Raw genomic sequence first — 27,617 nt, forward strand, 5'->3', positions numbered from 1 at the left:
GGAAATTGAGGGACGAGAGAAGAGAGATAAGGTCTTTCAGTGCCGGGGCATAACAGTTAAATACTCAAACACTGTTGAGAGACCCCTTGTCCTTTTGTGAAGCGAGAATCAGATCAGATCACCTACATCAACAACAAGGTTTACTGATGCCACTCAACGAGGTCTCGACGTTAGATAACACGACTGGCTAACGACGCGAGGTGTGCCACAGCTTTGGGTGGGGGAGCGGGGTTGAAGGTACAAGGTAAAGCTGCAGTAGTTTCTTGCGTGCCCTGCTTTTATCGTGGCTGTTCAGAATCCCAATAAGTGCAGGGTTCTGATCTAGGCAAGGTAAAAGTATATGCGAATGGAGGTTATGTCGAATCTGGGCTGTTGATTCGTTCTATATAGTTCGTTGAGGACTGAGTATTGTGCGTATTCAGTTGTCCAGAGCGGCCGTCTGTTTAGTTGATGGGGATCCGGAGAAGGCGGGAGCTTGGGGAACAGGGGAGCTTGGTGGAGTAGGTAAAGGAGATTGAGGAGAAGAATGACAAACGAGTCGAGGTAACGATGAGAGAGGGTAATATGGTTATTTTTATGTCAATTGACGAACAGATAGATGGTGTGAATAAAAGATTGAGAGGTTGGAAAAGAAAAGAGGAAGAGAGGGGAGAATGTAGCTCAAGAGGTAGGTACTTACCTAGTTTATGAGCTGATGAGGGGAGCTGCAGGGAGCTTATACGTAGTACCTACTAACTGACCTACTGACCTACCTTAGGTACTAACCTACCGTACCTAGTCTGTCTGTCTCTGGGTAAGAGCTTCCCATCGAGACTCCTCCACCATGAGCGGATCCATTTCTAACATCCATTGGACGGCAACCTAAGGTAAGGTATCATGACAACCTCTCCACGAACGACGAGCTACCTACTTGCCTAGCGTGTGATCTTGTTTTGTCTTGCTTGTTGGATGTCATTACCTAGAGCTCTAACCTATGCTGCGTTGCATTTTGGCTCTTTTGCTCCGCTTACCGGCCAATGCCGTCCTCTTGCTTGCTCTCCCGCAATAACTAGGCCTCTGGGAGCAGGAAAACTTGAGACCTTCAAAGAAGATGCCAAAATAAGTTCATCAAATAGTCTCCTAAGCTTAGGATAGTTTAACTAGGTCTTTTTGCTATTTAGGATAAAGATCCTACAGTTTTCTTTCCTCCCTCAGCTACCTAGGCCACATACCACCACCAACTGGCGGCATGGTTCCCCTCCCCCGCAGCAACCGTTCTATGACATGACGACATACGACGCACACCTACTCTTGTAGAACATGCGATGCGATCCAACCAGACACAGATTAAACCTATCAAGAACAAGGTACCTAACCTAGTAGTAAAGACGGCAAATCTTCATAAACTTGATGCTGTCGCTGCACGACGCATAATACACCGCATGGACAGTCATAATATGCTATTGCTTGAAAGATGTGCTCTCCACCACTTGAATGCCTCACTGAATATACGTGTGCAACGCCTCGAGACATGTGAACCGCCGATGTCTTCGTTATTGCCCCTCCAACCTCTCTAGGCGACCTAACCTGAGGCAGTCAAGCTTCCAGTAGAAAGAGCCCGATGAATGTCCTCCCCTCCCGTCTCCATCATGCCAGCTCCTAGTACCTGTACGAATGCATACCGTATCTTGAACCCCATTCATTGTAATGCACCTTATTTGCTGACAGTCCCACCCACACAGGTACGCACACAAGAATCGATGAAGCCTCGCTTCAGACTTAGCGTCAGCTTTTCTTACAACGGATTGCGGGGCCGTGACGTCCGGTGTGTTTGTTACGCAGCAGTAGCACTTTTTCAGCATGAAGCTCAGCTGTTTTGGTTCAACGATACTCGGTCTCGACCTAAGGCTAAGACCTCTTAAATTCACAACCTTGTTCGTCACCACGCGGTGTCACCGAGCCCAGCAGAGCTACATGTGACGCGAAGGAGCTCGAATATCAGACTTAACAAGTAGCTAGCTTGCCATCTTGGCAGAAATGTTAAATGTTGCAGTTTATAGCCTTCTAGGACAAATCAGTGCGTTATAGAGGCCTCAATGCAAAACATTGGTCATCCGTATACCTTTTCTTAAACCATACTACCGCTATAGGGTAGGCGAGGGTAAGGTGTTGACAATGGAAGGCTTCTTGATACGTATGCCTGGTATGACGAGAACCATTGTTGGAAGACTATGTCGAGCACAGAATGTATCCCCCACGTGCCACGAAGTCGGTAGCATCGAGATGGGTTCTGTCAAATGATACGGTCTGAGAGTATTGAGGGAGAGCTGCGTAGAGAACAGCTCTGGTACCACATGCACGTACACACTACCACACGTGCTCGACCTCCCAAAGTTGAAATTGCGAGAGCCTTGGTCTTGGAGGTTATACAACATAACTGGACCTCATAAAACCAAATCTGATAATTGAAAACTGCCCCTTATTACAACATAAGTACTTATGATGCTGAGCTTCAATACGCTACCTCCTTAAAAGAACACAGTCATTATGGATATACATAGTAATTCATGAGCGAAGGCCCTGTCCACTAGTCTAGGTAGTAGTTTGTCGGTCGCCTCATGGATCCAAGCTGCAATCCACATCCAGACCAGTACATGGCACGTAGCTCCAGGAACATCGTACCATGTTGATATTTGGTTCTTATTAGGCAAGCCCCGCCATAAACCTCCCCCTTTCCCAGTAAAGTTTATGTCCTCCCTATAATCATAATATCACGTTTCGAAGAGTGTAAAGATATTGGGTCTTTGACGCCAAGCGGATACCCTCCAACAATTTGTAACTGTCCTAGTGTACCCAGGTGAGCGAGCCATCTCACTGGAACAAATATTCATCTTTCACTTCACGGCCATTATACATAACATCCAAATAGAGTCCATCAAAGGCAATTCCAAGATATAAATATCGTCAATTCGCCTCGTTCGAGTCGAGAACTACATATGTACCTGGAGAAGACATGCAAACCATTAGCATGCCAAACGATGAGTCCGGCTTTCATTGATGTTCCCAGTCAGCTCCTTAAACACCAATCTCCCTGGAATGGGAAGCCATACGCCTGTTCTCTTCCGCATCTTTAAGCTCGACAGAAGCCATAGGAATGCTAGTAGCGTGATATCCCCGCGTATCCCGCACTCCAGGATTTCTTTTCAATCCAAAGTGACCACACTGCTTCGCTAAGCAGCTTCAAGACGGCAAACCGGATCGCATTGTGAACCCCTTCGTTTCCGTGTCATACAATGCTTCAAATCCCAATTGAGCAAGGCCCAACCGGAACCCTGAGCTCCTGCAAGGTCTAGTCGCTCAAAACTTGATAAAGCAAAATATATCCAGACCAAGATATATAAACCGCAAATCCAACTCCATGTCGATTGACTCTTCGATTGTACTCTTTTCGGAAGGGGTTTGCCCTGAGCTGCAGATAATCAAGTGCATATCCAGGGATCGTGAGCCGGCGGAGAGACTGGCACCAGAGAAATGCTCGTTCGTAGCCGTGGAGACCATACCCGAAAAATGCTCCAAGTATAGGTGTCGCGTGAACAAAAACAAGTAAACAGTAAAGCAAGGATCGTATAAAATCGATGTCGTCCTGAGCCCCGTGCCCCAAACTCCAAAAAAAGAAAGAAAAAAAAAGCTCTTGACGCCGCTCTTGACGCCAGCCAAAAGTTCCGGTGCCCTTAACATCGTAGTTGTAAATTCAAATGAGCATTGATTCGCTATCAAAGAATGCCCGAGTCCTTAAGTGCGTTATTCAAGATAGTCTCTTTGACTGCTGCGAAAACGAGTCGAATGTTTGACGTATCTGTTGCTTGCGTCAAGCTATGTTACGTTAGAAACCTGTAGGAGTCATTGTCGAGGCTAATAAAACTTACTGGGGATACAGGTTTAAATGCGCCCGATTAACCTGGTTAAATCGCCAGAGTAGATACTTGGCTGCTTTATTGACATCGTTACCACCCGAGTAATCAGGAAAATAATTGCCCAGCGGAGACCTGCTCAGCTTTTGTTTGAAAATGTCAACCTTGTTGAGGAACAGTATGATGCTAGTACGCATGAACCACCGTGAGTTGACCACCGAGTCAAAAAGGAGTAAACTCTCCATCATTCGGTTCTATTACTGATGTTAGAAGACATTCTCTGACACCAACCACTATTGTAATTGCCAAGCCTACCTGACTGCTCTCCTCGAGTAGGACTTGATCATATTCGCTTAATGCCACACAGAAAATGATTGATGTGACATTCTCAAAGCAGTGTATCCACTTCTTTCTCTCACTTCGTTGACCACCAACATCGAACATACTGCCCAAGTGTTAATAGAAGCCCGTGTCCAGTGCGGAATTTGTAAGGCCTTACTGAATGCTAAGTTGCCCCATTTGGAATCTTGTCTCGTAGATACCTGTTGTCTTCGTTCGCGCTCGGAGCACATCCATTTCGTTCGGTAAATAGTCTGATGATACTATTCGCATCGCTTCCTGGAAGAAACTAGAACAAGGGAAGTCAACAACAATCCGCGCTAGATGTTAGATGCTCCAACATACTATTCGGCGGAATCCATGAGGTAGAACTCTGTCTGATGTTCCATGAGAAGCTCCTTCGCTGGATCGTTCCACAAAGCTTGTACCGCCACGCCCACTTTCGGATCGATTTGCGCTTGAGGACCAGACTCGGCTTGGTATTCTAATAGGAACTCTGCATGTGTCTTGTTCTCTTCGTTTTGAGGCTCGATGTCGAATTGTTGCATGGCCATAATAACTGCCTTGGCGCACTCCACAAGGTTTTTGAAGACAGTTGGCCGGTAGTTGAACAGTTCATCTTCCGAGTATCCTTTGAGATGGATGATTTTCATCTGTTTGACAATCGTCGACTTGCCACTCTCACCAGAACCTGCCAAAATTGTTAACTATCCGAACTTGGGTTCAGCGCTTCGCCTGTCGCCTTGTCACCCTTACCTAGCAGTAGAATCTTGCATTCTTTCCGTAATCGTTTCGAGTCTTCCTCCAGAATTTTATCGATAGCCTGACTCTTCTTCTTCTGATCCGCCTCCTCATTGCTCGAGCTCATGCATGCGCCCATTTTGGCGGATCACAAAATAGCCTGAAAAGACGGCCCTTCGATAAAATGAAGTGATCGGTGTGCCGAGCACAAGTTCACTTCGGTATTTATGATGTTGCTTATCTCCAGACGTGCATGACGGTCGCAACGGTTTGCGAAAGTAAGCGGTGTCGTATAATGTGGAGATAATGGGTAGGTAGACAATTGTGAGGGTTTTTGTAGCTGGAATGTCGAACTGCTGGCTCGGTTCGAATTGAAAGATTGAGGAAGACCGGCGAATAGATGCGATAAGAAGTTGGTGAAGCAAAAGGTGATCGGGCACGTCAAGGGTGAACGGAGAGGTCGGGGAGATCGGATCGTTACGGGCGAGGAGGCGTGGACAAGACTCGAACCCTAGAAAATAGTCCTCGAGGCGTTTTCTTGTTGGAGACAGGCGAGCGAATCTGAACAGTACTGGAAGATGAAGCCGGGCGAGATATGCTTGAGCAGCGTCGAGGCTGAGAGCTTGAAGGAGAATGTTTGGCGGTGGGTAGACAAGAGAAAGAGATGGATGGACTGGCCTTGTCGCTCCAGATTGTCGGCCGTAACCAGCTACTGTACGGTGCTGGGGAGCTTCGTGGAGCCAGGGCGCGTGGGCGAGACTAAAGAGTACAAAGGCACTAGGGAACCTCGACGATGACGAGACAAAGTCGGCGGAGGGCTGCGCCAATTGGTGAGAGAGCCGACAGTGGGGAAGGAGTGAAGACAGGGGTGTGCGAGTCAACGCGAACCAGTGAGCAGGCGAGTGAAGACGAGAGATTTTGAAGGGAGCCTAGGTACCTAGGTAGGTAGGTAGTTTGCCTTAGTAACTACAATTAAAGGTAGTACTTCTGAGCCTTGAGGGCTTGGGGGGTTGAAGCTGATGGTATGGCCAGGTTGAAGAGGCGCCTGCAGCCAGTAGCTTCCTAGCAATGTTCTCACCGGAGCGAGGGGCGCAAACCAGAGTGCCTACAACCGGATATCGTTGGTTACAAAGAGACTCGACCGTTCGTGGAAGAGTCGCTTTAGGGAGGTTTGCAACGATCTCGGCAGAGTAGCGCAAGCGGAAGTAATGTCAAATAGCGAAACCTTGTCGTGTTTGATTCTAAAGTGAAACGTGGGTATGAACGCCATCAGCCAAAGTTGGAGGCGATATCAACTGAACTGAACTGAACTGAACTGAATTGAGCTGGCGCAGGGTTAATAAATTGCACTGAGCACCTACGAAATAAGGCAAGGTCGAGTACATAATAAACATTGAATGGAAAGTAAGATAATGGAAGGTACCTGGTATCAATCTGTACCAACCGTGCCACCGCCTGCTTTCTTTGCAAAATCGATTCAACCGTCACATCCACATCCAATCCAATTCAAGCAGGAGGCAGGGACTGCTGCAGACCTTTCAGCTGCTGGCAAGGACCAAGGGGTTCACTTCAGCGCCATTCTCCGCCGAGATGGGAAAAAATAATAAAAAATCCACATGATAATACTGCTGCCCATTTCAATAGCCTCCTCAGCAATAGCCTCCCAGGCCTCTATGTATTATAGTCTATAGAGCATCCTCACAAACACAATTCCACAGACTAGGTACACACTTGGTTGTCTACTGGGTACAAGGTCTGACATACGTAGTGAGATGTTCTGATACCGAAGGGGCGTCCGACTGCCAACGACCTCAGCACCATCAAAAGTTGAGTTGAAGGGACGCCGCTTCTGATTTTGTCTGGCTTCAAGTCTCTGCTCTTGTAACATATCTACATGACAATGTGGAAATCTCCATTTTGTTCTTCCTTTCAGAGTGGTGGTCCGTGAGAAGCCCGGATTTTTCTCCCTTTCAAAAGCAGTGTGAACCGATTCAAGTCTCGGGCAAAAACACCGCCGTGGCCATCGACAGTGGGCTTTACTCATCTGGCGTTCCCCGGCTGGTGTGTATATTATTAGCCAGCACTGGTACCATACCATTGACCAGACTATCGGGACCTTCTTGAGACTTTAGCACTGGTTCTGGCTCTGGTTTATCATTAAGACAAGTTCCAGATCATGCCATTCAAACGACCTTCCAAGGTCGTTAGGCATGTTGCATAGTAGGTAGAGCAAGGCTCGCTGTCATCCCATTGTTGAGGACATTGGCTACAGATGCTGCTTGTTTGGCCACCTTATTTGCAAATATCACTGCAATAGTTCAGTACAAGTTTATGATCCCGACGACTACCTAGGTACCTAATTAGGAGTCTCGACCAGGTCAAACCTTGTCGCGGAGAACGGCCAACTCGACGTGAGACTAATTTGAAATATCTAGTTTCATGTCATCACAATTGATGTCAAGAGCCGCTCAAAGTGAAGTGAATCTGTCGTCCCTCGTTACTTTTACACTCATCATCTGTTTTGAGGGTGGACATTGTAGCTGTGTCCGTATCCCGGTTCAAATTGCGCTTAACACAGGCTCTCGCGGTATCAGTCACCACTCTACTTCCTAACAAGGTTAGATCTATCAAGGATTGACGCTCCTACAGAATCCGTAGGGGACTGATCAACGTGCCAAAAGGATATTCTAATTGGCCAATGTCTCACTTCATCCGCGGCGGCTTGGCGAGATCTTTGTTGGCCCTGTCCAGTACCAGATAGCGGCAGAGCGGCCACAGGACCTTATTAGAAATACCATGAAGACTCGACGCCTCGAGTCTTTGACGAAAACTGCACACTCGATGCATGTCGACCATAAATCTTGTTCGAGATCAAGATGGGACGGCGGACCCAGTGGAGAGAGTCCAGTCTTGCCGCCCGCATATGCCAGCCCTCTCAGCCCCTCTATATAGCCTGGCCGCCTGGCTTGGATGGACTTTACCTAACTCCCTGACGTTCCTCTACTGGCCCCTTGTAAGTTGTAGGGGAGTCACCTCCCCATGTTTCCCAGGCTGTCTTAGCTAATGACGGCTCACCCAATGGTCCCAATTTGGGCCCCAAGACTCTTCGCTGAGGGCGCTGCTCGTCGCGTCGTGAGATCTAATAAGGTTGGGTGGATTTATCCGCATTCCTCACATAATTCTAGACAATCGCACCGTGCCACGCACTCTCAAAAACAGAATTTGTTTCGTCTCATCATTTTGCAGAACCCATACGAAGGCCAAGGGAAATTGCAGTTTTCTGGGACCAAACAAAGAGCATCCGCAACACAAAAGACAGAGCCGGGTCAGTAGGATATTCTAACAGGGGTCCTTTGGGATTCCTGGAGATAAAGTGGAGTGCCAATGCAACCCATGTTTACATCTTAATATTGCGTATTCCTTTTCTGCTTCTCGTACCAAGCTGCATTGGTGTTTGCCTGCAGAAACCCTCGCCGCCGCCCAAACCCTTCCTATCTCCCTCACCGATGCACCAGGCTTCCATATGAGGCACACCAATAAGGCTCGCCTTGAAACCACGCACCGTTGAAAGTTGGGTTGGCAGAAAGATTCCTGATCTTATTATGCTCCATTTCTAAAAGTTCCCTCGAGAAATGGAAGTTAAAGTTGCACCGAGGGTAGTAAGCTATGAAACTCAGTGAACCATGGACCTCAGCTAGGTGGCCCTCCTTGCCATGTATTTTATGTCGCTCGGAACCTAAGAAGCGCGTACCTCTCTGATTTTAGACATTGAAGCATCGCTAGTTAATTCTACATTCCTCATCGACCCCTGCTTTAGCTGTGTTACTCCAAGTCGTTGATGAAACATCAGCTGTAGTGATGTCTGTCTACCCACTACGTAGAAAGCGCAGAGCGATACCAGTGACCACATATCCAAGCATACCATAACCACGCATGACTCGGCTGTGTTTACTGCTGACCACTCCGCCCATTCGGTCAGACTTTGGGGCTACAATTGCTTGCTTGATCGAGGAAGCCTCATCATGTACTTGGTTGCTATCCTGCTTCGTGTCAATCTACAACATCATGATCTCTATACCAGGCTGCTGATCCAAAACCCAGCCGTTGAGCCAATTCGCCGCCTAGTAGTATCTATTAGGAACTGAGGGCACCGGGCCATACAACAAGTATATTCGTTTGGATTTGCCAGCGAAAACGAATCTGTTATACTTAAGTTGTTATTGCTAGAGATGCCATTTCAAACCATGATTGTGGACAGTAACAGTACTATCACCGTATTGTGAAGCCTGAAAACAACCCAGTTTGTGGAATAACCGAACCCCCTTATCGCCTAAGTACCTATGAATGGAAGTTAGTACGGCACTCCATTCTAATAATGCTTTTTTGCCTTATCCGTCAACTACCGAATGAATCATAGGCTGTGGCTTATTAGTGAAGTATGGGGTCGTGCCCACTGATCTGGCGGCTCAACGATATTGGATGTCAAAAACACTAACTTATACTCCGCATAAAACCTTCTATTCTCACCCATGCCACAAATTTCAACTTCTGAAGCCTCTCAGAGGTTGTTGACCCAATGTGATGTGACACTCCTATATCTTTGCCTCAGTCGATGCTTTTCCCAGTGACACATGGGTCAACGCCACGACACTGTACTTCCTCGAGACCCATAACAAGGTGCCTACTAAGGTTGCGATCAGACTGGGGCAGTTGAACCGTCGAAACTATCTCAATCGATTATCAGAGCGAGGGCATGAAATACACTGATTGGTCCAGTTGATGCTGTCGATGTCAGTGATGGATCGAGACTCTATAGAGTAGTACTAGTTCTTATTCTCTTGATCTCTGAAGCCTTACATAGTAACACTGACATTTGGTGGTCAAGTATTAGACCAGCGGCTCTTTATGCATGACCTCGAGGCTGCGAGCGGCCACTCAATGGAAACAGCTTGCAAGATACTTTAGCTTAGGTGGTAGTAGATGTGGTTCGACAAATTAATGTGGTACTCGATGTGCGCAGAGATCAAAGATTACCTATTGCAGCCTCTTCACAGATGTCGTTGGTTGTGAATTGCCCGGGCATCATAGCAGTTTGGAAACCGCCGCTCTCAACAAGCAGGCGTTCTCAAACAGCTCCGGTGGCAGCACGAACTACAACCACAACGTCTTTTGATATGGCTGAGTGGGAGCTGCGGCTCATTGTGCTAATTCATTCAGATTGCCCGGGGCAATATCGCTAGGCTAAGGTAGTAGGTACTGGGCAAGTAACTAAAATATGCAAGACACGTCGACTTGCTTCATTGGACAAGGATAAAGTGACCAATCATAGCTGAAGAAAGGATTATGCTAGCCAGTATCGAGGTCGGTGGGAGGAATGTTTCTGACGTTTGAGAATGAGGCATTGGAAAGATTCATACGTCATTCTCTTGACCCAGGTCATTCATGCATCAGAAAAACAGCTTCGAGATACGAATGCAGCCAAGTACGATAGAGCTAACTAATGGCGTCGGTCCATGCTTCCTTTATTTACAAGGCGTGGAGTACCTAGGTTCCAAAAGGCGGAGATGTGTCCAATTAATAGTTCATCAACCATTCTGATAGCATTGATCTTGGACTTAGGGGACGTGCATGTTTAATTGGTGATTTTCATTCAGGGCTGCCCCTCTCTATTAGCATCTGAGGTACCTGGACATTAGGAACCTTCCCGTGATACTTAGTACCTTATCCATCCTCCAGGCTAGGTAGGTTAGTAGGTAGCTGTTGACCCTGTGTTGTCTATTTCAACCTTTCTTTCCTCCTATTTTCCTGATCTCGTCTTCTCTCAATATCATCATGAATTGATGTGCATCATATTGACAGCCCCGTTCGAATCAAGCGAGGCTAATTAAGGTACTAAGCGGGCCTTTATCTTATCTGGAAACTTAATATCCATTCGTCAAGAAGTCTTGTTTGAATACCGCATTTGTCGAGAGGAATCCATGATCACTATGCGACCTTGAACCTTCATTGACTTACGCCCTATAACAAGTTTTTTCTCTGGGCATTTCACCAAAACATATCGATATTTTGAAAGCCGCAGCATCGAACCTCGAATCAGAACCCAACTTCACTACGATTCGGGCGCCTCGACGTCCAACGTTCAACAAATTCGCCCCCATCCCTGGCACTGCAGCTCGAGTCAAGCAACCCCTTATCACGTTAACGAACCTTCACAACTGTCGATCGATCAGCCCCTCGCGCGTCTTGATATAAGCCACTCATAAATACATCCATATCCTTTCTGGAGTACTATTGTTGGATATCTACATGGCCGACTTCTAGCGCACGACCTCGAGAGAAAAAGACCACACAATGAGCTCCGACGAATCTCCTCCCAGCGGTCTTGGCGCGCCCGAGTCTCACGATGACCTCAAGCCTATACTTTCACCCATTCTACCCTCCTCCCCTGCGTCGTCTACCAAGGTCGATTTCATCCCGCTTGTTACTGTTGTCGGATTCCATCATGCAAGGGGCCCAGAAGTCGAGAATTGGTTTGGGGCAGACGATGAGAGCGATCCTGCAGCTGATTATGGCTGGTCTTTGCTGCCTTTCATGGCCTTGAGTGATGGGGCGCACGCGTGAGTTGTTTACTGCGGTTTTGACACTTCTGAATGGTGCTGAGAAATTTGTGTAGATCCGAAGAGGACTTCTCATACTTTACGCTGCTTCGCCCAGAGACGGGGACAAAACCCGCTACGTCACTGTTTGGAATTTCGTGCACCCGACAACTTGATTCATCCCAGCTCATCAATCGCCCTGCTGATGTCACGCGATCCACTGTCCAGAAGGCTGTTGTGGTCATTGCCGATAGCCCTCAGTTCTTCGGTATGCTTCGTGAGCGCTTGAGTATTGTCACGCAGGCTTGGTTTGCGCAGCGTGAGTTTACCGATGTTGAGATTCTCCGCAGATTCCAGGAGAGCCTGGCAGATGAGAAAACCAAAGGCATTCTCAATGACCAGATAGACCGAGACCAATATCTCGGTATGAGTCTTCGTGAACTGATACACGAATACAAATGGCAAACCTTGGTTTTGTTGAAGTGTTGCCTCCTCCAACCGAAGGTATCACTGCTGGTTTTCCCTACCGTAACGAAGATTGCTGACAGTTACTTCTAGATGCTCTTCTTTGGGTCGAGATGTGACAGGTTGTGCATGATGCAATTTTCTCTTTTGTCCTTGATACCCGGCCTCATTCGCAACCTGCAGGACAGCGCAGACCCAGAGCTGAATAGCTACGAGACAAGTCTATCAAAGCCGACCAGTTTGCGAACTAGTGATCGCAACTCCCTCCTCTGCTACATGGGCCTACCACTCCAGATATTTGGCAAGGTAAGTCTCGTCAAAACTCGATCGGAACAGGAACTGACAGCAAACAGGGAAGCTTGTTTGGACCCTATACCCCCCTGCAACAACTCGATATTCTCGCCGACTTTGGCACAAAGTCCTATATTGTCGGTAGTACGAACTCACTTCTCCTGCAGCAGAAGGACCGCTACAGTGATATCCTCATCAATCTGGACGAGGACTCAGTTGTTATCAACTCTCCGTCACTCAGAAGTGCTTTGACTCTCACCGCTGCTGACCGGAGGTGGATAGACTATTTAACTCATGAGATCAACGACACGTGGGATGAAGCCAACCCCAGCAGGCCGAAGACGTTGAAATACGTTGGGAGCGAGGAGTTTATTAGGCTCCAGTTCGAAGAGTATATTCTCGCTCTCATCTCTTCCGTCAAATACCACAACTATCTTCATGTGAATCCAAACAACCCGAAAGCTATCCTTCCAGAGGTTGAGGGTGATCCTGTCGCAGACTTTGGATATGAGTGGGTAGAGGCGTGGAAGCGCACCGAGAACTACCGCATGTGGAACGCAAACACTGATTCCCATTTGTTCGACATTGTTGACCCTCGACATCCTTGTGCAGGAGGCTTGAACATCGAGGATGTACAGCGTCGCATCGCAGAGCAAGTAAAAGAACTGCATCTGGACGAGCGTTTTGCGCAGGGCAAAGAAGTCCTTGGTCGGAATCTTGCCGCCGGTCGTGAAAAGGCGTCCTTTGTTCTTAATAAATTGTATGCCGACATGGAGGCTTTGCGTGAAGCACAACGACGTCGCGCTGAAGAGGCTCGCGCAGCATCGCCACCGAACGGTTCGAGTCAGCTGGCTGGACAAGACCCTTCAAAAGCCGGACATCAAGGGCAATCAGCTGGTGCGCGTGCTGGTGCTTACATCGGGAGTTGGGCAGCTTGGGCTGGTGAGAAGCGCCGCACAAGTGGATGGGGTGCTGGCTGGGGTCGCAAACCAGCCTCCAAGGCTGACAAGGCAATGGACGACTCGAGTTCAAGCAGTACCATTGACAAAGACTACCAGATGATCAGCGCTCCCGTTTCTCGAGGTGGCAGTTCCGATGATGCAACTGCACGTCCAGAGAGGGGTGCAAGTTTCAGCGAGAGTATCCTCTCGGGTGTCAGTGAGTCAGGCAGCCGGCCGACCTCGGGGATCAACAACCCTCTTCCAGGCCCGCCAGTGCCCGGAAGGAAGGACGATGGCTTCCAGACCGAGGGAGTTGTTGGTTCGAAAGATAAACTGCCAAGCGCAGGCCCTCCTCGCAACGAGAACGGCGTAACGACTAAAGAATGATAGGTTAACAAAGAGAGCCCGAAAACATGGGATATGGACGGCTGCTTCATGATCATAAAGATCATCAAAGCAGGCGATTTTGGCTACATTGTGTATATATATCATCCCTTGTATTCTTGATATCGTTTGTAATTAATATTGAACGAGCCATGCAATATTACAGTATAGAAAGATCGAAACGCCTAATAGGTCCACTTTGAATAAGTCCTTTACATGCACTGTTTTTAAAACCTGTCCGTCAAGACCTTTTTTTTTTTTTTTTCAGCAGTCCATTTCTACAGAGCCCTTCTTGCAGCCATTCCCTGATCCCAAGCCAACTGATTCTTCCTTTGCAAACAACTTTCTCCCCGCCCAAGGTACCAAATCACCAAGACCCAAAACAAAGAATAAATAAGTGACTGGACAAGTAGAAAGAAGCTTAGGGAGGGTCGAGGGAGAGGTAGCGACGTGCTCAAATTGCTGATCATCTATTGTTTACCAAGCATTTCTCATCATGTCTGCCCGTCAGACTCTCTTACCACGCCGAAGGAATTAAGAAAGTAAAGACGCTCATAACCGCCGAGAGCCCCAGATATTTATGCTCTCGAGAAATACATAATAAAATGGGCTTGATAATTGCGAAGTGCGGAGCTGGGACGGAGCTCTCCGACTTGACCTCGAACCAATACCACTTAGCTAGAGGTTTAAGCTAGGTAACCTAGCTCGTCGTCTTCCAAACGCTCCAGGTACTCCTTGTCTAGTAGGATTTCAATGCATTTCTTGATATCGCCGACCTTTGGAACGAATCGCGAGCGGATTTGGTTGATGGTCTCGCTTACGAGCTGGGTGTGTTTCATCTTCTTGCGAGCCTTCATGATTCGGACGATGGCAGACTGTGTTGTAGTTAGTATGAATCCTGACAAGTAAAGAGATATACATACTTGGAGGACCAGTTTTCGGTCTTCCTCAATTGTCTTGTTCGTCTCGACCTCCTCCTGCTTGGCCTCCTTCACACCACCGAGGTTCAGGTTCACCCTGATCTTTTTGCTCTTGAAGTCGTAGTTTAGTTTGAAGGATTTACCGGTCCCTGGCTTCTCACCAGCACCGCCAGACATAATGAGTACCTTAGCCTTTAGAATAACAGCGAGGGCCTGATCCAGAACCTCCTTGCTCAGTTGAGTGGCACTGAGCATATCCTCGTAGCTGTAAGTGTCCTTCTCGTTGAAAAGGAGGAGAATGGCCATCTGATAAATCGAGACCTGGAAGGTATACGGAGTCTTGCTGGCTTTGCAATAGCCAGCTTTGATCTCGCCCTTGCAAAGATGCCACAACCACGTAAGCTTACGCCCGTCATGCTTATGCTTGTAGAAGCGGATAAAGCGCTCGATCTCGGCCGCAATCTCGGGAGGAGGGTTGAAGTCAGTGCTCGGTGCCGTCAATGGCCAGAATCCAGTTCCCAGAATCGAGAAAGTTGAATCAACGGCTTTGGTGTATTCGACGCCTTCAAGATGCTCGCGGAAATCCTTATTCAAATCCTTGGAGATTTGCATATCCTGGAACATACGCTGAAGTTTGTTCGTGTATTCAAAACCGCATGCCTCTTTTAGTTTGCTGATCATGCTAGTCTCAGCGTCGTCTGAAGAGGAGTTGCTATGCACCAAACGCCGGGCCAGCATCCGCGAATAGAACTTCTGGAAGACATCCTTGTCCTCAATGTACTTAAAGACAGTCATGATCTGACTCAAAGTACGTTCCAATTCTGCCTCTTCAATACTGGTACTGCTCTTTCTGAGCAGGACGTCAGTGTACTTGGCTAGAAGTTCAGGCGATTTGTTGGATCCAGCCTTGCAAACTTCGTTCCGGTTGACAAACTCTCTGCAGGCGTTGTCAAGAGAACGTGTAAACTCTGGCTCATCATTGAAAGCTCTCTTCACAAGGCCCTGGTACTGGGTGTGAATTTCCAGCAGAGCATCGACGTAAACCTTTGGTTCGAGCTTGTCACCCTCTGACGATTGGACCTTCTGCACAGCAGCAAGTCCAGCCTTTCTCACATGTGTTTCAAAACGGGCTCTAAGCGGTTCGAGGCCGTCGGGGATTCTCGAAAGAAGGTTGTACATTCGTGCCATATCATCTTCGCGGTCGTTATCCAGAAGCACCTGGAATTCCTCCCGAAGAAGACTGGAGTGATCGGCGATGAGAGCTTGATTACAAGTCTTCTTTAGAGGAATGGCGATGTCTTGATGCAGGTACATGCGAACGCGCTCCTCCTCCTCAGACAGACGGGCCTCTGCCTTCTTCATGTATTCCACGACACTGTTCTCGGCAACAAATTGCTTGGACTCTGCCACGTAAAACTCTTTAGTAGCAGTGAGGAAAGGACGCTCGAAATGATAGCGGTAGACATCAAGTGTTGACTTGGAGGGGTCTGCTTCATCCAGTCCCAGGGAGACAAAGGAATCGACGACTTGCTTGATTTGGCCGTGTTCGATGGTCTCGCCGTTCCTTTGTTTCTCCACAAGCTTAAGTACCGCATCCATAACCTTATCACTGACCTTTTCGAATAGCTCCCTCCTCCATTGCACAAGATGCAGGGTGTAGACATCGTAGATATTCTTCTTCCCTTCATCAATTTCTCGCTTGACCCAATGTCTGTTGAGATAACGGAAGAGATGGTGGATATATTTGGCGGCAACTGTGTAGCGACCCCATTCTTTGATATAGAAAGTGAGCAGCGCCTCGTCGGTGTGGGCCTTGCTTTCATTCACAAGGCTATCGAGATGATGATAGAGGTAATCGATCAGCTTCTTGTAGAGCTCCTCCCCTAGCAGATGTGCTATTGGGCAGTTAGCTTGATAGGCCGTGAATACGCGTCTAGGAATGGCTTACCCCCTCTATGGTTACTGTGCATAGCAGGACCACTCATGCCAACTGCTTTTTGGGATGTGCAAAAGTTATGGACAGCGCTGTGACAAGTCAGTAGACGCTTTTGATATACAACTCTGGGTAAAGATGACTAACGTGTAGACACCCATGTACATTTGCATGTCGATGCCCTGCTCGAGATCGTTCATGACGCGTGAGATACCTGCTTGTAGATAAGCCCATCTATTCGAGTCAGTTTTGACAGTCTAAACATGGACAATGCTACTCACGTTGCCCCAATATCCTCTCTGTTGGGTATCGGGGGCATTTGACTCGTGGCACCCATCCTGGCGGCCATGGTGGGCTAGAAAGTGAAGATGGAAGGCGGTTTAACGGAGGTGTTGGTGATAGAGGCGGGGTTAGTGTCGAGGGGTTCGACGCGATGTCGTCAGAGTCGACAAAAGGTTGTTTTGCACAGAAGGAGCTAAAGGTATAGAGCTGTAACCAAAGCGCAATTATGCGACGCGACGATGAATATGACGGTCAGGTTTGACGCTCGAGGGAATGTTTTCCCGGCTGGTGTTGAGCTACTCAGGCACGACTGAGAGCAAAGGTCGAGCCTAGAGGCGGTTTCGGATGGGCAGTAAAAGTAGTTGGTAAGTCGGTTTTGTGCTTTTGTGGCAGGGCAAAATGCAGTCCATAAACTTAAATCATCCTAGACATATGAGTCATCAGAGGGAATGAGTGAGAGAGAAAAGAAGAAAGTTAAACACCCGTAAAGTGATTCTCGACAGTCAAATAAATGCACAGGACGGGAGAGGATCAGGCAGTCAATGTCAGACCGCAGTAGCAGGACTGATATGACAAGGCGTTGGCTGAGGCAAGGCCAGGCCACAACAGGAGGAGCAACTTGCTGTAGAAGGCTTAGCGTCGGGCTCTGCCGCTACATACCGCCCTAGGCTGATGGCCGGGTTGTCTCCGATAAACAGGGGTGTAGGTACTGTGGAAACCTTCCAAGTGAAGCATGAAGCGTGGGTAGAGCTACCTTACCTTACCTAGGTAGTAGCTACTAAGCTACCTACTAGTACTTTTATGATATACCTTCACCCTGAAGCGTCATACACATGAGCGTGCAGGGCGAACTGAGTGATGAATACTAGGTGCCTGTGTAAGTAGGCAAGGGCCGCAATTCTCAGTCTGTGGTTGATACCAGTTCAACAAACAGAGCCATTTGTGCACGTTACAGCAACAGGCACACAATTAAGCTTGGTTCTTTTGGTTTATTCCCCAATACAAGGTCGTTCCTGAACATAAGAAACATGCATGTTTAGCACGTGTGAAAGGTTGTCTGAAATACTAATAAAGAGAAAGAAGAGCAGCTATGAACGCTAAGCACGGTCTACCGTGATATCAATGTCCCATATACTCCTACTAGTCGCCATAAGCACTCCCTGCTCAAAGGGGTATCCTAAATTTCCAAAGCGAGTCCGTTGCTCCAGCCATCCCTCACTTCCCTTTCCTAGCCATGCAGCCCATCGTCTTCACCTCCTCCCAGGCGTTCCACTGTGCGGAATATGTTGACTGCAAAGTTCATCGTCCAAGCAATTAGTCCCATGAGCATGAATGCTGCCAACGCCTTTGACAAGCTCCTGACTGCTGTATCGGACAAGTTATGATACACAAGGCTCTCGAATGCAAGTGCTGTGCTTGCCGACTTGAAGATGATGAAAAAGAGGTCCAGCAAAATGAGAGATATCTTGGAGACGACAGATCTTAAGCCCAAAGGCTTGCCTGTGTACTCATCCCAGATCATATAACCAATGTATGGAATAGCCACGCAATCTACGGCCACGGCAACTATGGATTGTGTCTCTTCAGCTGAATCTGTGCTATCAACGTCTTCAAGCTGGTGGATCCGCGCTGCAATAGCAAGGGCGATGATAGAAGTGACCATGACGCTCAGTCTAAACATTAGAGGGGCAAGAGAGTGCCGAATAGCTATATTCCATAAGCGTTTGTATGGAGCTAGCGTCCTCTTCTTCCGTGAGATCCTGGCTTCTTGTGCATCGTAAGGGTGGCGGGCTGGTGTGTTGAAATTTGGTTGTAGGTCGTTTAGAGCCTCAACGTCTACCACTTTCGAGTCCTCATTGGTCATGCGACCCCATGACGAAGATTGTACAAAGTCTTGCCATGCCATGTTCGGCTGTGAGGTTAACGCTGGTTTATGTCCCGGCACAATGACGGGTTCTGCGGATCTCAGATGGTCCCATTTCCTGCCACGCATCGAGGCGCGTCCGTAGCGCATAAAATGGGGGATTTTGCCTCTCGTTTCCTGGCCCTGGCCAGCGAGAGGGTCTTGTGGATCGACGAAGCCATCTTTCGAGGTTCGTCTTTGGGGGTCACTTGGTGACGAGTTATGTTGTGGTGGGACAGCGCGAGTGGGAGGCCGGAGTAGTCGCAGTTGGTCGTCGCTTACTGAGCCATGTTTGTCGTCCCATGAATCAATCCAGGCTATTTCTTGGGTTAGCTGAGAAGGCGAGCGATGGATTTACAAGTCGCTTACGTGGGAGGGACCGAGGGGGACGTAGACGGGCAGATCTGCCAGCCACAGAGCTGCTCAAAGTGCGGCCAGAATCATAGGTTCGTGGAGAGTCGTGATAGGTGCCAGTGCCAGTGCCAGTTCTTGGAGGAGAGGGAGAAGTCATGACGTGAAATCAGTGGCGGCAGCGAGGAAGCCAACGATCGCGATATGTACGTCTTCAGCTGGATATTGAAGCCGGCGAGGGCGATCGCAAAGCGTACCCAGGACAAACTGGCATGGCAGTCGAATTGTTAAAGCGCGGCTGAGCCGGCGACAAGTGGGTGTGGGTTAAGCTGCCGGAGTCTATTGTGTTTTACAGAGGAAAACCATGCAACAGAAGGTTCTAATTGGAAAAAGGGTGTTCGTGACCGTCAACAGTTCGAGTTCAAGAAAATGTAATGAACACAAAAGGCACACGACACACAGCAAAAAACACAATAGTTGGAACGGAAGGTAACGAAATAAACTGGGAAATTAGAGATTGGAGATCCACGTCCTCAGGCTTTTGACAGGCGTTTCGACGCGCCCATGGCCTGGTCTGTGCAGGCTGGGTCAGGACCCCCCCAAGGCGTCATCCATTAACCGTTAGTGGGTGAGATTACCTGCTGAGCTCTAGAAGCGCCAGAGCGTCATAGGCCGGCAAGGCACTTCCAGGTCGTTTGCATTGATTGTTTCTTGCCATATTCCTCATGGATGCATGCATTTCTGTGTAATGAAATCATCGAGGCCTAACGGTCCATCGTTCCCAGCCATTGCACCCTATTATCTAGAGGTTTCATTGCAGCCTGGTTCTCAGTCTCTATTATCTACGTGAAGCATTGTAAGCATTGTCTCTCATCCTCGCACGATACCCCTGCCAACCTATCAACCCCAGTCGTGCCCAGCAAGCCTAGTTGTCGTTACATGGCTTCTGGCTGCCTCCTTGCAGCAACGCAGATCCTTGGTTGACAGGCTCCAGGCACAGAGCAAAGGGGTCTCTGTGCCTGGGCTTGATTTTTGATACGGATACGCGAATAAATCTCGAGGTTTTTGGTCAATGGGTACTCTGTATCATGCGACACAATCCGATGTTCCGCAATCACGCGAGCCAGATACACAAGTATTCATCGTAACAACAAGTTTACAAACTTTCAAAGGAAACTTGTGTCCATGACATCAGACTAGGTTCCATCAAAAAGCCTGCCGAGACGATAAACTTCGCTTGCCGCTTGTCACTATCGTCAATTCTTCGATCCTCCTTCATCCTTGATTTAACCCCACAGGTATTAGGCCCATACTAACGTATTTTGAGCGGGCTATTCTGGGATATCTGATGTACTTGGTCCTTAGACTTTCTCACTTCTAAACTCCATATGACTTACACAAATAGTAGCCCCAGCCTATCCTTTCTAGACTTCATGTAGTTATCTCGGTTGTAGCAGGCTTATATTTTCAAGGTCCTACTTAAACTTCCTTACCTTACTTCGAGGTGGTGTGTGTTTCTCCGTAAGCTAGAAATGTAGTCATTCGGATCTCTCACTACCTAGAGAAACATCCTAGCAGGTGGTTATCCCGACTTCGCTATCATTACACAATTATTTTCCCAACCAAGTGGAACCTCCTGGGTATCTGGCAAACTGATGTAGTATGACGAGTAGCCAATTATGATTTTTTATGCTTCCCCCGTCTTCCTCCGTGTCATTTCTAATTTATGCTTCTCGGGTAGGCATAGCTAAGGTACCTATGTTTCAACAAAGGTTGTCATCTAGGGCCTGGGATTCGAGGAGGGCCATCACCCTCCAGTAGCCGTCAATCCCGGTCTCCAAGAACCGCACTCTTCTATTAATCCGTTTCAATGGTTTGCCCGTTTTCGTAGGATCGTAGGGGAGTTCATATCAGACAAAACCCATAGGAGCCGCCCTGAGTGCTATTCGAGCATCCAGATGCGTACCAAGGGGAGCTACCACGCTCGATATATAGGTTTGAGATCTGTCGGCTTAAACTTTGCCGGTCATCGTCCAGTCTCCTTGTCGCTCTTGTGAAATCCCAACCACTCGCCTAGCATGCCTCCCGGCTTCGGCAGTGGGCATTCCCTCCTTGCTCTATCTTGTGCGTTCTCTGCCTCGTCACTCGCCACATCGTTGAACTGAACAATCCCATCTTCGACTTTGGGATTGGCGTCCTTCCTCTTCCATCTCATCCGTCGGCCATTCTCGTCAACCATAACATCTCCATCGGCGAAGCGGGCCCGTGGCACGGGGCAAGGAAGCAAATGCGGAATCGTGACGACTAGAAAGCATGCGGCGACTGTCGTTGCGAAGAGCGACGATGTCATTCGCGATTTTGGGTGAAGGAGTGGTGGCATGATCCTGGGTAGGTCTGGAGGTCGTTTGGTTTAATGTGGACTCTAAAAGTCTCAATTGGTCGTCAGCGGGTGTTTCAATGGGTTCTAGATGCCATTGAACTCACATCAAAGCTGCAGCATCGTCCTCCGGACAAGCATTGACCAGGTCAACGTTGCCGACAGTCTCGAGCGATTTGTTGTGGTGATCCAGAATTCGTAAAGGCTCACCCAAACCTGAGTTATGATGTGACTCTCATTGGCTACCGGCGGAAGGGGATTGTCTCGGCCTCGGCTCTATGTAAGCCCGTTCTTTAGCTGTTCAATTGGTGGGGCAGCTGGGTGTCTCCACCCCCGAAGAGCGTCACTCAACACCGCGAATCGCGAAATCTCCAAATCCCCAACTACAACCAACTCGCGAGACCAGCTTTCAAGTCATCCCCGCGCTCAGCTCAGATCACGTCGTATCGCATAGCACTGTATCGCATAACAGCTCCTGGCTACACACGATATGTTATGATCATTCTCTTCGACAAGGCTTAGGATTAAAGATTAGCGGCGCACGCATCCCCACGTGCCAGCCCACCAACTCTACCCTTTCAGGATGAGCGACCTTGATAAGTGAGGCTGAATGCCCGATCGCCGGTCTTCGGATTCTTGAGCTAATAACTCATACTCAGGGCCATTGCGCAGCTGCGCGCATGCCGACCGATTCCGGAAGCGCAAGTCCGCGAGCTCTGTCATAAAGCTCGGGAACTTTTAATAGAAGAGGGCAACGTCGTCACTGTAACGGCACCAGTAACGGTATGCCTCATGCCTTGATGAAGGCTCAGCAATCTCTGATTCTCTTCTTAGATATGTGGTGATATTCATGGCCAGTTCCACGATTTGATGGAGCTCTTTCGAGTTGGAGGCGATGTTCCAGATACAAATTACCTTTTCATGGGTAAGACCAGTCTTCATCACATCCAACCAACTTTCACACCTCTAATCAAAACTCCTAGGCGACTTCGTCGATCGCGGCTTCTATTCACTGGAATCTTTCCTCCTTCTGCTCTGCCTAAAAGTTCGATACCCCGATAGAATGACACTAATCCGCGGCAACCACGAATCCCGCCAAATCACCACAGTCTACGGTTTTTACGATGAGTGTATAAGAAAGTACGGCAGCGCCAATGTTTGGCGTTACTGTTGCGACATCTTTGATTATCTGGCACTTGGTGCGATCGTATTGGGCGCCTCTAACACCATGTCGCCTGGGGTGGAACCTGTCGATGACGAAACCGAGATCGAGGTTTGCGACCAGAACGGCTCTATAATGAGCCGTTTCCCCCGACGTCGGCCAGATGATAGCTCGCAAGATCAGATCCAAAGCCCAGGTGGGACAGCAATGGACAAGACAGGCCCCCCTGGATCGGGCGCTTCAGGGTCAAGCGGTGGCTCGGTGGGGAATCCAGCCGGAGCAGTGCTTTGTGTTCACGGCGGTTTGAGTCCATTGGTCGATACAGTTGACAAGATTCGCTTGATTGACCGCAAACAAGAAGTTCCTCATGAGGGTGCCATGTGCGATCTACTCTGGTCCGACCCCGATGAGATTGACGGCTGGGGTCTTTCCCCACGAGGTGCAGGCTTCCTCTTTGGAGCTGATATCGTCAAGGTGTTCAACCATCGAAACGACCTGAGTCTCATTGCCCGTGCGCATCAGCTTGTCATGGAGGGATTCAAGGAAATGTTCGACGCTTCTATCGTCACTGTATGGTCTGCTCCAAACTATTGTTACCGCTGTGGAAATGTTGCTGCAGTCCTGGAACTCTCCGAGGACGAATCTGGCACAGGTCTCTTCGCCCGTAGCAACGGTGATGTTGGCAGAAGCGATGGTGGTACTGGAGTCATGATCGAGGGTAGTATGCCTCCTAGGAGCGGTCCTGCGCGGCGATACAGGGTTTTCCAAGCTGCACCCCAAGATTCGCGAGGAATGCCTGCCAAGAAGCCAGTTGCGGATTACTTCTTGTGATCATCTATCTTGCCATTGTCTATTATTTTCACATCTACCGGCCACAGATGTGGCTTTGTATCACGGAATTAACTTGGGTTTGGGGTTATGGGCAGGGTATGGAGTTCGATAATATTTAAAATTCATTATATACCACCTGAATCAAAGGGTATCGTCATGGTACGCCTCATATATGCTTGATGTCCACGCAATGCAGTTCGATCAGTTCCAAGCTACTTTCCAAAGGTTCTAAGCCCATGCAACAAGCCACTCACACTATCAACATACCTCCTGGTCCCTGGCTTGGATGCAGCTCCGCACAGTTGTCAAACCTCTCAAGCAATTCCAACCAATTTTGCAAAGTGTCGAAGCTTTCAATAGGCCCCCAGCTTGAGGATACGGGGTTCTCGTAGACCTCGATCTGAAACATGAGTGCCTGTTCGGGTTCGTTTTTCCTTCCTATAGGTGTCAAGAGGTATGGCATCCCTTTCAAGGTATCACGCAGTATGACTTGGTCTTCAGTAGACAGTCTTCCACAACGTCTGCAAATGTCAGAGACAAGGGTAAGGACAGCGGCGGCAGCATTGACCTCGTCGATGCTGAACGCTCTGTTTGTGTTCCAATCATGCGACACAACGGGTTCAGGGAATTCCGAAGCCGTTGTTGTTTCTGAAGCCGTCTTTGGATTGAAACTATCAAGGATCTGGTCGAAGCTACAGGCATGCTTTTGGTCGATGTCAGCGGATTCTTCCGCCTCGTTCGACGTATATTTTGGTGCCCTACCATGTCTAGACAAGAATTCTTCTTCACCTCCACCAAGAAGTCTCGGCCTCAGGATCGAATATGTTTCGATACAGGTCGAAGATAGTCGTGTCCTTTCTTCTTCCTCTCCCTTGTGCCATGAACTATGGCGCTTGAACCTTTTGCGTCCGACACGAGTCCGAAGGACTGAAAAGAGTTCGAACCAATCTGAGAATCTTGAGGAGGTATTTTCGCCTGTGCCATACGGACCATAACGCCCATTTTCCGCCGAGACTTCCTGGTGCTTCCTCTTCTTCGCTTGCTGACCCATGTTGGATGTAGCTTGCTTTGATCTTTCCTTGATACTTGGTGGTCTGGCTTGACAGTGGATAAGCCCAAGATTGGAACCGATAATTTAATGTGCGGTATGCCCTCAACTCGACAAGTCAACGGGATGCTAAGTCTTCTATCCCTCGGATATTCATCAGGAGTCATGTAATTGTTCCCGTGTGAAGGGTTTGGGATGTTTGCAAATACTTTGCATCCGGGTCGGCGGGAGGTTTTATAGGTGTGAGGCGACATACGTTCCGCACAGCGCAAAGTGTTAAAGATGTCCTCAGTAGATTGTTCGACTGCCTGTTCGTAAAGAGGCGGTGCAGATATGACCTGGTCAAGCTCTTCCCGTTTTGTTCCTATCTGCTTTCCCAGATCGGCAGAAAGCATTGCCATAGATGTTTAATTGTCAAGTTGTGAGGTCGTGAACGGTATCAAGGATGCGAAAACTGAAGTGAATGATCGAACAACGGTCGGTTCGAGAGAGTACTTGATTAATATTCGATATGAGAAATAGCATGTGTTGGTATCTCCTATTCTCAACGCCCTATCAGCAATCGTTCTTTGAAGATTGATGAAAGACCCATTGTTCCTTTGGGTTCGTTGTTCGTTTTGTCGCTGTCGACGTTCGACTTATGCTTTATGTTCCAAGAATTCTGCGAGACATTCCAACAATAAGATCTTTGTCTGTAGAGGACAAAGCTACAGGAACATCATAGTATGGTCGACCTCAGCCTTGTCGCTGGGTTTCACTGTTTGCTCATCCAGAGGTCTCTCCCAGGTTCCGTTTCATTGCCCAGTTCGCCATGGCAAGACATGGAACACCACCCACATACAAGCTTGATGTGTTTCGACAAGACGGGCGACCGATAGGGAACCCATAAGGATATGTGGGGAAATGCACATCGCCGTCAAAAGGCGAGGTCAAGTCTTTCGATAGGTCGAAGGAGCTTATGCCTAGCGATTTTATCGAATCCTCTTGAACTTCACGCAAATTGCATCAACGCGAAGTTGCTTGTCGGTACCTGTTCGATGTGGATGGCAGAGGATTTTGAGGCCACCGGGCGCAACGAAGTCCATTGGGTCGGACAAAAGCTCTCTGTTGGTTGGCCATCCAGTCAACACGGTCCTGAAGGGCCACCATCTTGTCCTACAGGGTTGTGAAAGGAAGTCATGGGAATGCTATAACCCATCGTTGACGAGACATCCCCAGGCATGGGTGCTACAGAGTAGCTGTGTCGCCGGGGATCATCCATCAAAGATCCAGGGGTAGCGATAGCGTGGTAGCTTTCGGTCCGTGAAACTTGAGGATCAGGGAACATCTGAGAGGTGTAGTGTTGGGGATGCATTGATGAAGTTATCGACTGCCTCGGTACTGGTGTAGGGACGTTGGAGGGGAGTGGCCGGGCGTATGCTGAAGGTGGCTGGATGGCTTGGCCAGATTCCCATATAGAAGAACTGCTCGTAGATCCACTCGCGATAGATGGTTCACGGCTTTCCTGCGGAGGGAGGCCGTAAGATACGCCAGTATCGAGAGCTGTAGGTCTCCGGGGTGCTATGACCTGCTGTAGGGATTGGACACTATCGCTGTGAGTGTTTGGGGGGAAGTGCGATATTGCTGCCGGATCGTTCTGCGATGCTGTGCCCGAGTTCAAGTAACTAGTAATGTAGTCATCGCTGATCCCATGACGGTTGAGAAGACCACGGAGTTGTCTGTTCTCCTCTGCAACCCTCCGCGCAGCATGTTGCACCTCCGAAGACGCCTCGACACCCTGCAACTCATACACTCGGAGTCGTTGCTCGAGCTCTTGGAGATACTCTCTTCTTCGGGCCCGGGATCTCCTCTGATTATCTCTAATCCGGGCAAGGTTTGCTTTTTGCTATAGACAAGGACATGCCAACATTAGGAACATGGATCGAAGAGGAACGGATATGGACAGAGGAACGGGCCACGTACTGCCGGCGTTGACATTTAGTCGTTTTATAACTTGACGGGACAGGCGTTGTCAATATGCGACAAGTGTTCGGCATCTAGGCCAGATCGCGAATCTCGTGACAAGCTCTTTGCGACAGCGCCGTGGTGTTGGTCAACAACCAACACTGGTGAGAATCAACGAAAGGCACAAATGATAATGGGCAAGAGTCCAAGTGGTATGAAGCTGGAGCGGTCCTGATGAAAAACAACCCAGGTCTAATAGATGAAGCTTTCCCTTTTATTGAAAGGATGGATGGGGCACCAGCGGTGACATATACCAGGGTATTTATGAAGACTCAAGACGATAAGCTCACGAGAGGGTCCGCCACATGGGAAGGTCAGCCACAGCGGCAGGTGTTTCTTTAGAATACGGCGAAAGGAAAGAAAGAGGTATTGGGGGCATCATACTACGGTCTGGAGGAAGTATCAGATACATGTGCCTCTAGAGATCCAGGGCCCGGAGAAACCCCATCAACGGACGGGGCAGCCCTATTGGGACGAAGACCACTGGGCCGGCGCGGGACAACGAGACCAGTCGATGCAAGTGGCAGCCGGTTATGCTGGGAATATGCTGCAGGGCTGCGCTACAAGCAACAGTCATGAGCTAGCTGCAACCCTGGTGCATTGCAATCTGCAAAAGACAAAGAGCCGGTCAACTCGGTAGCAAGAGATCCATGAACCGGGCGAGCGAGCAGCGCGCCACCAACTCGATATGTGGAAAATGCTAACAAGCCACACTTGGACGCTGACACCGCGACTTTCGAATTGCTCCTCTTGACATGCCCCGTCCGATATCTTGTTGACATTCTCAAGAGGCGAGTGAAGTTGAGATCACATTGCGTAGGTAGGTAGGTAGGTAGGTAGGTACTGTACAGTAGTCTAGGGGGTGTAGAGGAAACAGAAGATAGGTGTCTCACTAGCAAGCCGTATACACGTATGTACTCCATCCAGGCGGGCCCGACAGAATATGAGACTTGGGGATGTGAGAAACTGTATCGAAAGCCATGAAACCACCATTCTAGCAGCTGTGCCAAGAAGCAATTGATTGAACGGGAAGTGTTGCCGTACAGCAAATAGGTGTCTGGGGACCACTGGCGATGCCTCCAGGGATCCTGTCCTTGGGAGGTAGTGGCTGAGAAGATTTTGAGTTCACGGAAAGCGGAGTTGTAGCTGAAATGACGGA

General features: G+C 48.7%; 8 protein-coding genes across 8 annotated transcripts; 2 read left to right on the plus strand and 6 right to left on the minus strand.

Moving 5' to 3' along the window:
* Window positions 1-3,752: 3,752 nt before the first annotated feature.
* On the minus strand, window positions 3,753-5,109 carry FSUBG_3574 (G alpha subunit GNA-3; the record flags this gene model as incomplete). The annotated part of the gene is made up of 6 exons (XM_036681469.1): window positions 3,753-3,852; window positions 3,906-4,144; window positions 4,206-4,335; window positions 4,390-4,518; window positions 4,575-4,920; window positions 4,986-5,109. The coding sequence occupies 6 exons, from the start codon at window positions 5,107-5,109 to the stop codon at window positions 3,753-3,755; spliced, it is 1,068 nt and encodes a 355-aa protein (XP_036540938.1).
* A 6,212-nt stretch (window positions 5,110-11,321) lies between these two features.
* Window positions 11,322-13,650, plus strand: FSUBG_3575 (uncharacterized protein; the record flags this gene model as incomplete). The annotated part of the gene is made up of 4 exons (XM_036681470.1): window positions 11,322-11,587; window positions 11,644-11,990; window positions 12,225-12,337; window positions 12,385-13,650. 4 exons carry the CDS (start codon window positions 11,322-11,324, stop codon window positions 13,648-13,650), a joined length of 1,992 nt encoding a protein of 663 aa, XP_036540939.1.
* Window positions 13,651-14,333: 683 nt separating this feature from the next.
* Window positions 14,334-16,849, minus strand: FSUBG_3576 (Cullin 1; the record flags this gene model as incomplete). Its single annotated transcript, XM_036681471.1, has 5 exons — window positions 14,334-14,522; window positions 14,571-16,462; window positions 16,516-16,592; window positions 16,648-16,734; window positions 16,782-16,849. The coding sequence occupies 5 exons, from the start codon at window positions 16,847-16,849 to the stop codon at window positions 14,334-14,336; spliced, it is 2,313 nt and encodes a 770-aa protein (XP_036540940.1).
* Window positions 16,850-18,010: 1,161 nt separating this feature from the next.
* FSUBG_3577 (uncharacterized protein) lies at window positions 18,011-19,196 on the minus strand (the record flags this gene model as incomplete). Its single annotated transcript, XM_036681472.1, has 2 exons — window positions 18,011-19,002; window positions 19,055-19,196. 2 exons carry the CDS (start codon window positions 19,194-19,196, stop codon window positions 18,011-18,013), a joined length of 1,134 nt encoding a protein of 377 aa, XP_036540941.1.
* Window positions 19,197-21,062: 1,866 nt separating this feature from the next.
* On the minus strand, window positions 21,063-21,416 carry FSUBG_3578 (alpha-1 3-mannosyltransferase (Alg3); the record flags this gene model as incomplete). The annotated part of the gene is made up of 1 exon (XM_036681473.1): window positions 21,063-21,416. The coding sequence occupies one exon, from the start codon at window positions 21,414-21,416 to the stop codon at window positions 21,063-21,065; it is 354 nt and encodes a 117-aa protein (XP_036540942.1).
* A 580-nt stretch (window positions 21,417-21,996) lies between these two features.
* On the plus strand, window positions 21,997-23,406 carry FSUBG_3579 (phosphatase; the record flags this gene model as incomplete). The annotated part of the gene is made up of 4 exons (XM_036681474.1): window positions 21,997-22,013; window positions 22,073-22,196; window positions 22,248-22,338; window positions 22,397-23,406. 4 exons carry the CDS (start codon window positions 21,997-21,999, stop codon window positions 23,404-23,406), a joined length of 1,242 nt encoding a protein of 413 aa, XP_036540943.1.
* Window positions 23,407-23,656: 250 nt separating this feature from the next.
* FSUBG_3580 (uncharacterized protein) lies at window positions 23,657-24,457 on the minus strand (the record flags this gene model as incomplete). Its single annotated transcript, XM_036681476.1, has 1 exon — window positions 23,657-24,457. One exon carries the CDS (start codon window positions 24,455-24,457, stop codon window positions 23,657-23,659), a length of 801 nt encoding a protein of 266 aa, XP_036540944.1.
* A 1,120-nt stretch (window positions 24,458-25,577) lies between these two features.
* FSUBG_3581 (uncharacterized protein) lies at window positions 25,578-26,431 on the minus strand (the record flags this gene model as incomplete). Its single annotated transcript, XM_036681477.1, has 2 exons — window positions 25,578-26,339; window positions 26,417-26,431. The coding sequence occupies 2 exons, from the start codon at window positions 26,429-26,431 to the stop codon at window positions 25,578-25,580; spliced, it is 777 nt and encodes a 258-aa protein (XP_036540945.1).
* Between the last annotated feature and the right edge of the window lie 1,186 nt (window positions 26,432-27,617).

This window comes from Fusarium subglutinans, assembly GCF_013396075.1.
Source record: "Fusarium subglutinans strain NRRL 66333 chromosome Unknown NRRL66333_c0000030, whole genome shotgun sequence".
Taxonomy (NCBI): domain Eukaryota; kingdom Fungi; phylum Ascomycota; class Sordariomycetes; order Hypocreales; family Nectriaceae; genus Fusarium; species Fusarium subglutinans.